The 12,146-nt window shown below is 37.3% G+C and overlaps 1 protein-coding gene across 1 annotated transcript in view; it reads left to right on the top strand.

Annotated features, from left to right (window-relative positions):
- Positions 1 to 12,146, top strand: part of CDH2 (cadherin 2, type 1, N-cadherin (neuronal)) — a 63,484-nt gene that overhangs the window by 16,391 nt on the left and 34,947 nt on the right. The window contains exons 6-8 of the mRNA XM_008569541.1: positions 1,102 to 1,277; positions 9,159 to 9,296; positions 9,957 to 10,142. Coding sequence (XP_008567763.1) covers positions 1,102 to 1,277; positions 9,159 to 9,296; positions 9,957 to 10,142 — 500 coding nt within the window. The remainder of the gene's footprint in view (positions 1 to 1,101; positions 1,278 to 9,158; positions 9,297 to 9,956; positions 10,143 to 12,146) is intronic.

The raw sequence follows: 12,146 nt of genomic DNA, 5'->3' as shown, positions 1-12,146 counted from the left end.
TGCATAATGAAAAGTGCCCTGGCCTAGAAACAGCACTTTCTGAAAGTCTCTCACCATATAAATAAAGTGGTAATTGACTAAGATTTTAGATTCTTGTACTGAAAACCCCGCTGACTTCCATCACAGTAGCATAGACAGGCCAGAAAGGCCTATTTAGTCTGAAAAACTAGTGGACAAGACAATGAGTTGATATTCAGATGGTAAAAGTAAGTGTTTGGCCAACCTTTCTGAGATGATTTAGTGTTCAGAGAGATTTGATTAGCCGTATTAATTTTATTTGTGTTTTAAAAAGCCTCAGCATTTAAAATCATACCATATAATACCTTTGTCATCTATACCAATTTAGGTACCTCCCTTATGTATAAGCCAATTTATAGATATAGTCAACTGTGCATTAAACCCATACTTTTTCTTGGCCCAAGGGCACTTCTCTGCACCTTCAGAAAGGAGGGGTGGGTTGGTGCAGGAGCTGCAGCGTTGCCAGCCAGGGACACAGGCTTCTCCAGTGTCCCATCACCACCCTGAAGCTTTAGCCCCCAAAGGGTTACTGGCATAACAATAACCACCAAGTGCTTTTCACAGCACAACATCTGAATACAAGTAATCCAACAGCAGAACATTTTGCTTTTTTTTTTCTTCCCCAGGAGGCCTCAGGGAACCTGTCAAATCCTTTCAGTTCCAAACACTGGGAGCAGAGATGGGAAGAAAGAGGAGTTGGAGGCCCTAATGTACTCTGGAGCCCTCTCTTTTCAACCTGCATAATGAAAAGTGCCCTGGCCTAGAAACAGCACTTTCTGAAAGTCTCTCACCATATAAATAAAGTGGTAATTGACTAAGATTTTAGATTCTTGTACTGAAAACCCCGCTGACTTCCATCACAGTAGCATAGACAGGCCAGAAAGGCCTATTTAGTCTGAAAAACTAGTGGACAAGACAATGAGTTGATATTCAGATGGTAAAAGTAAGTGTTTGGCCAGCCTTTCTGAGATGATTTAGTGTTCAGAGAGATTTGATTAGCCGTATTAATTTTATTTGTGTTTTAAAAAGCCTCAGCATTTAAAATCATACCACATAATACCTTTGTCATCTATACCAATTTAGGTAGCTCCCTTATGTATAAGCCAATTTATAGATATAGTCAACTGTGCATTAAACCCATACTTTTTCTTGGTCCAAGGGCACTTCTCTGCACCTTCAGAAAGGAGGGGTGGGGCATGTTTACAATCAACAATGAGACTGGTGATATTATCACAGTGGCAGCTGGACTTGATCGAGAAGTAAGCCAAACAGAGATTGTATTTGAATTTGTTTTTAATCTTACAGGTACATAGTATCACATACACTTTATCTCCAGGTAATAATATATCTACGATATTATTCAAATGCTAATTTTCATTAAGAAATTTTCCATACGATTTTCTACAGAATTTCAAATTGGTTTGATGATGTACGTATACTGAATCAATAATTGCTGGCCTGTGTAATACTGGATGTGATAATTGACTAAGTTAAGCTAGTACTCCCTGGTATCTCACTTTTAAAATTGTTAGCATTTCCTTCATAGTCAAAGGTTTCTATGAGGATTTAAATTAAAAACTATGGCCAAATACTGTGTGCATAAATTTAAGGTAATTTTTTAATGCTTATATTTTTGAGAAGCTACAAATAACATGTATATGATTAGGTTTTCTGTAGCACCTGTAGATAGCCTGATTTTGTACAAAGACAATTATCTTCTTTGTTAGAACTTACCCCTTAACTGTAAGATTAATTTATTTAACAGGTTTGATCACTAGTAACTGCATTAATTCTACTCACAAGCACTTAACATTATAAATGCAGAGAAATACACTTTTGGCATAATATTTTGTTGAAAAGGCATAAAATGTTGAAGGCATTGAATTACTATGTCGTATCACAGTTTGAGAGGGAATGGGCATGTTGATTGATTCTAGGTGGGTTGTCTCACTGTGACAGCAGGGTTGTCACCCTGCTCCTACACAATTCTGCGTTTTGTTTATGAGATCCCCTCTGCCAGGAATGCCTTGCACCTTTTTCTTGACCTTGAACCTTCCAGTTCTTCAGGTTCTGATTCAAGCCCTTTCCTGAAACCTCCAGCCCTGATGAAACTTTTACCTCCTTTCTCTCTTCTGTCCTGACCATTTTCTCACAGATCTCAAGGTCATTATTTGGACCGTCTGTAATCATTGTTAGAGTGAATTATCAAAGTGCCAACTCATAGAGATTCGTGCTTTGTAGATTTCTGGCTGAGCCAGCTTTTACTGTAATGAGACTTCAGATTATGTATGTCAAAAGGAAGCATTATACTTACTAAATATTATTGACAAGGATTGTAGAAGTGGGTTTTTTGACTCTTTATTTGCCATAGTAGCTTTCACTTGAATTGGATCGAAGAAAACATAACTATTGCAATTATCTATATACACAGCATAATGCTAGAAGCACTGTAATAAAGTAATGTGAGCCAATCAAGATTACTTTATTCACAGCTGAGCTGAGATCCTCACTTACAAGTTAGATGTATGCCTACGACAATGTACCTATTACCTTCCAAGTGTCAACAATTCTTTTTCTAGGAATATTTTGCTTAACAGATCGTTGAAATGCATTCAGTTTTTGCAATAGTACTTTGAGTTCAGTGATATCCAGAACATGTATATCTTTTCACCTCTTCCATTATTGTATGAAATACTATACTTGTATGCCGATAAACTCAGTATGAATGCCATATTTTATATGAGAATATGGGCTATTTTTCAATATTCTCTCTTGAGTGCCAGATCATTACCTTCCAAGTGTCAACAATTCTTTTTCTAGGAATATTTTGCTTAACAGATCGTTGAAATTCATTTAGTTTTTGCAATAGTACTTTGAGTTCAGTGATATCCAGAACATGTATATCTTTTCACCTCTTCCATTATTGTATGAAATACTATACTTGTATGTCGATAAACTCAGTATGAATGCCATATTTTATATGAGAATATGGGCTATTTTTCAATATTCTCTCTTGAGTGCCAGATCGTTCGTGCACCAAGTAGATATAGCTCATTTCACAATCCTAGTATTTCTCTTTCATTCACACTGTCATTATGAGATACAGAAATGGGGCTTCATCCTGTTTTCATATAGTAATATTCCTCTCACATTGAGACTGGCTGTTTCATGGAAAGAAAGAAGCATGGAGAATTAAAGTGAGTTTTACTAAAACAGACCAACCGTGTTTTAAAATCAAAGCGAATGTATTTAGTTTAGAGAATGAAAGCCTGAAGAGGCTCTTTAATTGTGGGTAAGTCGGTCTTAAGTGGATGGAGAAGCCATCCATTCACTACCCCTTGATGAAACTAATGCAGAAATGGATTTGAAACTACAGAAGTGTGGGTTAGATACAGTATGAGAAATAGCTTCTTGACAGTGAAATTATTAAACACAACGATGAGTTACTAGGGAAAATTATGGAAAACCTTCCTTTTCAGGAAGTCATTTAACATAGGAAAAAAAATGTATCTACCTCGGATGGTTTATGGTAATTCTGCCTGAGGCCGGGGATAAATTACTTTGACTTTTTCAGGCCTCGCGCAGGCTTGAATGTATTTTATTTCTATTAGAATTCACAGTTTCTTTTCTGTCACAAGTAATTTTAGTCATCGTTCTCCCAGGATATATGACACCTTTAAGTGATTGAACTCCTGATCATTGAAATGCTTACTGAAGTTCAGCTTTTTATTTTTCTTTAATCTACAGGTTTAAAAAATATCAATTCTTCAGTTTCTCTGGAGCTAAAGCTATACCCATCACATTACTCAGTCTTCAGATTTTTATCTTCCTCTGACCTCCCTCTTGTTACATCACTTGGTGGTGGCTATTTCTGGCATTTTCTTCTTTTTTCAAGCCTTCTCTTTTCATATCCATCTCCTGCCCTTTTTGGACAGGACTACCAAAGCCTCACCCCCTGCTTAGCCAGGTTTGAATTCTCACTCTGGCTGTTATGGGCTATTTGACCTTCAGTGTATTAACCTGAAACCTCAGTTCCCACATCTGTAAGTGGAGATAATAATATTACAACCTCATTGCATGGTTGTAAGGGTTATCTAGCATGGTGCATAAAACATTCAGCACAGTGTGCTATAAATACTAGCCATCATTTGCCATTTAAATGGGGCAGCAGCATGTACTGGTTGGATACCATTGCTTTTACTTCTCTTCATGATTTTTCTCATGGCAAAGAAATTCATTATACCTTCTGTTTTCCAAGCCTAATACTCCTTTCATTTGTGCTCTCAACTCCATGTTTTATCCTGAAGGAGTGTTCTGTTTTCTGTTGTGTCGCCAGGCTTCCCTTCTCCGCAGGTCCCTTCATAATCTACAAACACTCAGAGTCTCTTCTGGGGTAAAATAGCTCTCCACACCTGTAGGGGATGCAGTCAGAGCTCTTTAATATAGCATTCCAGACCCTCTGTGACCTGGGCCCCAAAGCCTTCTTCAGCCTAACCCACCAGAATTCTCTGCCTCCCGCTTACGAACACATGATGTTCAGCCATTCATACAACCACATGCAATTCCTTGTACGAGTGTGGGGTTTATATTCTTCTGTTTCCTCTGCCTGCATATTTCTTTCCCATGTACAGAGACTGTTACATAGAAATTGTATCAGCATTCCCACACTCAGCATTCAGTGAGGCAGAAGTTCCTCATCTTCTTACCCTGAACAGGAATGCTGAAGGATGGTCAAGTTGTTAGACTTTTCTCCAGCAGTTCAACCCCAGACTTCTCAACAGGGCAGCCAAGACTCACCACTCAACTCCCGTCCTTCCTTGCTGCCTGGAATACAGCTTCGTGCCTGCTTCCCCTACTCACGATGTGCACATGCTGCACATATATTCTTGGAGGCACGTACATAGTGGAGGGATTGATGGTGCAGACTCTCGACTCAGTGAGACCTGGGCTCAAGTCTGTCTATGGGAGGGTGTCTGTGGCAAGTTTCCTCACGTTCCTAAGTCTGTGTCCTCATCTGTAAAACAAGGATAAAAACTCCACATTCCTTATAGGATTTTTGTGAGGAGTAAATGAGATCATGTACAAATGATTGGCACTGTGTCTGGCACATAGTACTCAACCTCAAGGAAAGTCATTGTATTTTATTATCAAGGCCCTCAGAACGGTGTTGGCATACAGTACGCATGCTGCAAATTTCAGACTTCAGAGTTACAAGATCAGAAGTAATCTCAGTCCTGTTTCACAGATGAGAGATCGGGGACTCAGCAGTGAAGCATTTGAACAGGGTCACAAATCTGTACTTACCACTTCTGGTGACATTACTACTTCACTGTCCATCCCCTAACTCAGTCCATCCAAAAGCAAATCTATCATCTTCTCCCTAAAGATGTCATTTGTAATGAATTTCCTGTTTCATGTGACCACTCTCCCAAGGTCCTGGTCTAATTGACTTTACCAGGCAGTGGTCCATCCACCCCCAGTGTATTTAGTCAGCAAGGTCTTTTCCGTTTACCCCCAAGACACCTCTTGCATTCCTTCCTCCCTCAGGAGTATGAGGACCAGTTGGGACATTTCTTTTAAAGGTTCCTTACATCACTTCTTCCTACCCATACTGCAGTTGCACGGGGTATTTATTCCTGTGATCCATTACTACCTTCTCTATCACCTAATGAATGCGAGGCCATATCTGGTTTTGTTCACTATTTTATCCGAATAAATGCTATATTGCCTGGCATCTAGCAGACATTCTGTGAATGTTTGCTGAATGAATGACGGAATGCTCTCACCTCCTCATTCACTGATACCACTCTCGTTCAGGGTTTCAAAAGTGTGCTACACGTGTATAATGATTTTGACTGGACATACAGAGAAACCTCAAGGGACAGCAAGAGACCACAAGCCTTGTAGATGCTACTGCATCAAGCAGACAATGCCGGAATCCAAGAATTGTGTTGTTTGTTTTTTACAGCTATGTTTATGACAATTAATTCTAGTTTTCTATTTATAGTAACTTTTAAATTAATTTAAACTTTGAAAAAAAGGGAGTCCATATCAAGATAAATAGGAAATGACTCATAGTATAGAAATGCGAGGATATGACAGAACTGGGAAGATTGTACATGAATCACTGCAGTTTGGGAAATAGCTAGTTTATGCTCCCAATATATGTTTTAATAAATTATTGCTACCCATGTAAATAAGAGGATGGGTTTTTTAAACCTAAAATGATTTTTATAAAGTAATGTAAGCCTCTAGTTTTCTTATCTATTCATCCGTCCAACCACAAAGTCAAAAGCATCTATTGTTAGCTTATTCTGTTATTGTGCTATATACCAGTGACACAGACCTGAGCAAAGCAAGGGTCCTGAGGAGAGAGGGGTGTGTGTGTATGTGCATGTCTGTTTGTGCACACACGTGCGTAATGGCAAGATCAGACATACAACTAACAGCCAAAAAACTAGAAACAGTGATAGAAGCATGTCGTGGGGGCAGAGTCCTGAGGACACAAGCAGCTGTGGCTCTAGAAGTTGTCTCTGAGCTTACTTTTAAGATGTATATCTTCCAGGCTTAGAATGAAGGGAAGGATATACTAGGACATGGTTTCTCCGCCATGGCACTGTTTACAAGGTGTGGAGTAATGAATGAGAGGGGACAGCTTTGATAAAATAGGTAAGTCACAGAGATGGAAGGATTTGACAACAAGCAGATGAGTTGAGATTTAATCCCATATAGAACTGGAAGTGAGGGAAAGTTTTTAAGCAGAATCCCCTTGATCAGATGAGGGACTATGAGGGTGGGAAGTCAAATTCTTATGGAATCTAAATGTCAGTCACTCAGAACCATATGCCCAATGACTAAATTAGGCAGGAAGCTCTAAATAGTTCAGTTGTCTAAAACCGGTTGTCATGTCTTCCGTACAAATGTATGAGTGTTTTACCAATCAGGCATTTGAAAATGGAGATTATGTTATTTACCAAGTGGGTATTTTTTCTTTATTTAAAGAGGCTTTGTATTTTAGAAATAACAGTGTTCTTTTATAACTTAAAGGTTTCAAAACTAGCTTGAAGCAATAGGAAATTTCAAGTGTTAGCTACCAATCCCAGTATTTCAGCTCCATGGATAATCGTATATATTATACCTATATAATTTTAAAGATTTTTTTTAGAATAGATTTTAGGAAAGAAATGTATCTCCATATAACATCTATGTGGGGTTTGTTTTTATCTTAAAAAGATAAACTTCAGTTTTTTTTTTTCTTTTTATGAGAATGTTCATCTGTTTCTCCAAATAGCTGCTAACAAGTATTTCAGCTCCATGGATAATCGTATATATTATACCTATATAATTTTAAAGATTTTTTTTTAGAATAGATTTTAGGAAAGAAATGTATCTCCATATAACATCTATGTGGGGTTTTTTTTTATCTTAAAAAGATAAACTTCAGTTTTTTTTTCTTTTTATGAGAATGTTCATCTGTTTCTCCAAATAGCTGCTAACAAAAATTGCATTTCAAAAGTCAAAACAAATATATATTTTCATGGTTTTCAGATGGGAGGTTGAACTGAATGCCCTGGAAAATGCTCTCACTACCATGAGAGAATAACCTGACGTGACACTCTTGATTAGGAAGGGAAACCACTGAGAAATATTGTATCCTACTTAAACATTTTAGTGAGGTGTTATGGGTTAAGAAAAATTAAAATGGCTGAACCAGCACTAGTTTTATTTTTTTTTATTCAAAAAAGTGTGCTATTTTCTCTTTTCAGAAGACAAGAAATAACTAAAATAAATAACTGCTAGAGATTGACATTCGGGTGAACAAAGACTTAAAATCTAATGTTTGAGGTTTGGCTTTCCCTCCTACTCTTTTCCTCTTTTCTTTTCTTTGCCCCTCCCTGTAACGACTAAAAAGCTACAATTTGTGTCTGTTCTATCCAAGCTCCAGAAATCCTCTTAAGAATGGCCATTCATACTGTTAGCTATATTTAGATGCAGGGAAACCGCACTTTGCACTGACAGTTTACTTTTGTATGAAGAAGTGAGTTTTGTTGTTCAAAATGTTTTCACATTTATGAAAATTATCTATTTTTTTTATATGTGCCAATTTCCACAGAGATTCAAATGATTTTTAGATAATGTTTTTGGCTGGATGCTCCTAATATAAAACTTAGACAGCTAGTGCTACAGTCTTACCAGACAATCTCATGATTTTATCTGAGACACATTACAGCTTAATTTGGCTCCCTTTTAAAACAATCTGAAATTTGAAAGTAGTGGAGGGCTAACTGGTTAGTTCAGTTGGTAGAACATGCTGTTGATAACATCAATGTCAAGGGTTCAGATCCCTGCACCAGCCAGCCGCAAAAAAGAAAAAGAAAAAAGAAAGCACATGCCTTTCTAATAATAATTATCTACTTATAAATGTATCCATGTATCCATATTGATAACCATTATAGGTCTGTCCTCAAAACAGTGGACACAATGAGTGTTATGCCCAAATACCAATCCGTTCAGTATGCAGTTATTAAATACCTACTGTGTTCCAGGACTAAGGATATAAGCATAAACCGTTTAATTAGGTTTTGACATTGTTTAGGAATATATCTCTTCTGTATAGTTTCAAATAGCATGTACTAATGGAAATTAGGGAAAAGTATTATATCGACCCTGTTATAATAGAAAGTCTATATAAAATGAAAGCATGTATACTTTGTAAATTATGCTTTCTTCTCTCTGCCTGAGATTCTTCATGTCTTTAGCATTCTAAACTAGGCAGAAATTAACATACGAGAAAGTAAATACAAATCAAATGACTTGAATGCTTGATCACAATCTTGTGGAGTGAAGAAAGGGAGAGGTTGAAACCAGATGGAGGTTTTGCTTAGCTGTGAATTTCACACATCTGCAATGCATGCCATTTTGTGTGCAGAGGTGAATATACACAGTTAAATCTCCCTAGACAAGGACCAGACCTGTGCTTTGTAAGTTAAAGTAAACTCCACTTGGGAGATTTCAAGTAATGTTAATCAGAATGAATGATGCGTGCTCTCCAGGTGTAATAAAGAGCCTTTTACAGAACAACTGTTATGTCTTCTTGAGGAATTAGTTTCATTTAAGTTGTTATCTTAATGTCTTTGTAGAAAGTGCAACAGTATACGTTAATAATTCAGGCTACAGACATGGAAGGCAATCCCACATACGGCCTTTCCAACACAGCTACGGCCGTCATCACAGTGACAGATGTCAATGACAATCCTCCAGAGTTTACTGCCATGACAGTAAGTACAGCATGTCACTCATAGAGCTTTAGGTCTGTGGTCCATTACTGAGAAGTTTTATCATGAATAATAAATGTGTTAAGTAGAGGTAGAACTTGCTTAACCTAAGAGTAGAATGTAACTGAATCAGATGTTTCTGTCATCAGGGCTTTAAATAAAGCATCCAAGTAATTTGTTTCCTCGTAGTTTCCAAGTCCACTGTTAAAGTTGTTAAAATATGCTGCCTGGAAAAAATGCCCTAAAAAGACCTTGTGCTTTTATAACAGAATACTTGTAAATATCTTCAGGTGCATGAACTACATGACTGATTTATGCTACTTCTTCAGCATGTAATTATCTGTATCTCAAGTAAAATTATTTCCTGCAAACAAGTCCTCTCCGACCACCCCACATTAATCACCCAGATACTCACAAATGGATGCTCATTTTAATATTAATAAAACTGTAACGTAATTTGGGGGAAAATGGGCTAGTGAAAAATGTTATATAGTATTTTTAAAATCAGACATAAATGCTGTGATTACCTGCATTACTGATCTCCTCATTTAGTGTAGATAATAAAGATTTAATGGGGCAGTAAAGTTAGGATGGTGTGGTCATCAGGACGATTTGTCCTTCAGTCCACTTCGCTCCTCTGACTGAGGTTTGTCTTTCTTGTAGTTCTATGGCGAAGTCCCCGAAAACAGGGTAGATGTCATAGTAGCTAATCTAACTGTGACTGACAAGGATCAGCCCCACACACCAGCCTGGAATGCAGTGTACAGAATCAGTGGTGGAGACCCTACAGGACGGTTTGCCATTCAAACTGACCCAAACAGCAATGACGGGCTGGTCACCGTGGTAAAAGTAAGTGTTCCTCAGACCATTGATGTCTCTGATGGCTACCCAGCAATGACCAATATATGTACCACCCCCCTCCCATTATTTGGCTGTTGAATCTTAGGACTTTTTTCTTTCAAACATCTCTAAATCTGGAATGCATATATATTTGGGGTGTAATGTGTTACTGTGTAATTTATGTTGAGGCTGAGGCCAATAAAGATACTCTCACATTATTACTGGAATATGATCGTTTTTAAATTTGTTAGGACATTTTTACCAATCTGAAGACAGGACTGACCTCAACAATGTTAATTGTGGATGTATTTGACATATTAGTGATATGTCACATTCTGAAGCCAATTGATAGCTATCAAGAATGATCTATCACATGTACTGTCCTCATGTCTACAGTTATTAGAGTATTGACAGGGAGTGAATGGGCCAGAAAATATCATAGAAGTAAAGTGGACTGAGTAGGCAAGAAGAGGCCCTACATGTTTAAAAGGTTTTGCATTTATGTTGCTGTTTTTAAATGCACTTTCCAAGACTTTAGTAAGTTGATTCTTCTGACCTTTACTTGTCAGAAAAGAATCAAAACAATTGAGTGCTGGAAGCTAGGGGGACGTTCTTCAAGTATAATAAATGTGTAGCTGTAATGGAAAAGTTCTTTAAAGGGAATGTGCCTTCCTTTTAACAACCCAGTGAAGAGATTTACTTCTTTGCCTCCCACCAAACCCTCTTGATTTGTAAGTGGATACAAATGTTGGCCTTACATAGAAAACTGTCAATAATGATGTATGTGCTGCTGTCCCTGCTGTGCCCTTGACACTGTGTGACCATCACCAGTTATTTAACCTCTGTAAACCTCAGGTTCCTCATGCAGAAGGTGGGACCAATAACCTCTCAAAGCCATAGCATTGTCATGAGGGATAAATGAGCTTTCTACACATAAGAGACTTAGAGCTGTGCATATACCACTTAGCATAAATAAGTGCTATGTCAGAGATATTGCATGTGGCTAATGAAATCACTGAAAATAATATAATCTTACTTTCTGGCTTTTTTCCTGTCTTGTTTAAAATTCCTGAGAAAGACAAGTTGAATTGGGGATTTGAGAGCAGGAGAAAAAATCTATGTGTGTGAAGATTTGAGGAGGGGGTCTAGGCTAAGAAACCAGTGCAGTTTGTGCTGATAGTTTCCTTCTGAGCTTCAGCTCTTAATCAGTGATGGCATGAGAGTTCTTGATGCCTGCTTTTGTCCATTTGTTATAGCACAGTAATGTTTATTTGCACCTCCACCAGAAGGTGATGAAGGGAACTTAAGAGTGAACGTTCAGTCTGGTCACTTGACTCCTGTAATATTCTAGTGACAGCAGCATTCAGTGAACCATTGGAAGTTAATATTTACTTAAAGGGTTATTGTGCACTGCATTTATCTAGAGTATTATTCTTAGATTTGGGACTTCTACAGACCAGTAAAATGCCCAAAATTATTTTGGAAGACAGCCAGAGTTTTAGTTTGCTAAGAAAAAGGGGAAAAAAAAATAAAAACCTTCCACCTTAAAACACTATTATTTTAAAAAGGTGTATGTGTGTACATATTATACTTTAGAATGTGTACTTCAAATTATGAAAGATACTTTTAAATCGAATAAGTTTATTTTTATGAAAAAATCCCATTTTCTGGTTTTTGGTTTTGTTTTCTTCAATTCATCACAGACTGGTAAAAACTTTCCCATATGAGGAGACATCTTTATACCAATGTTTGGGAATACAGATCTAGACCATCCGGCTCTCAGTTGACCTAACATCATTTAGTATTTTTAGTCAACAATGCTGGTTTTAATAATAACCAGGTTTTTAGATGTACCTAAGTAAATTTATACAATAGTCATGTGCATTATTTTGTGAACATAAATCTTTGAAATACCCAAGATTTAAAAATAGGTCTAATTAGGATAAATATTTCGATCATTAACCATGTTAATGCATGTTTTCCAGAAATTTGAGAAGAACATTATGGTGTACT

Source organism: Galeopterus variegatus, unplaced genomic scaffold, assembly GCF_000696425.1.
Source record: "Galeopterus variegatus unplaced genomic scaffold, G_variegatus-3.0.2 Scaffold507, whole genome shotgun sequence".
Taxonomy (NCBI): domain Eukaryota; kingdom Metazoa; phylum Chordata; class Mammalia; order Dermoptera; family Cynocephalidae; genus Galeopterus; species Galeopterus variegatus.
This window is presented reverse-complemented; position numbering and strand designations above follow the sequence as displayed.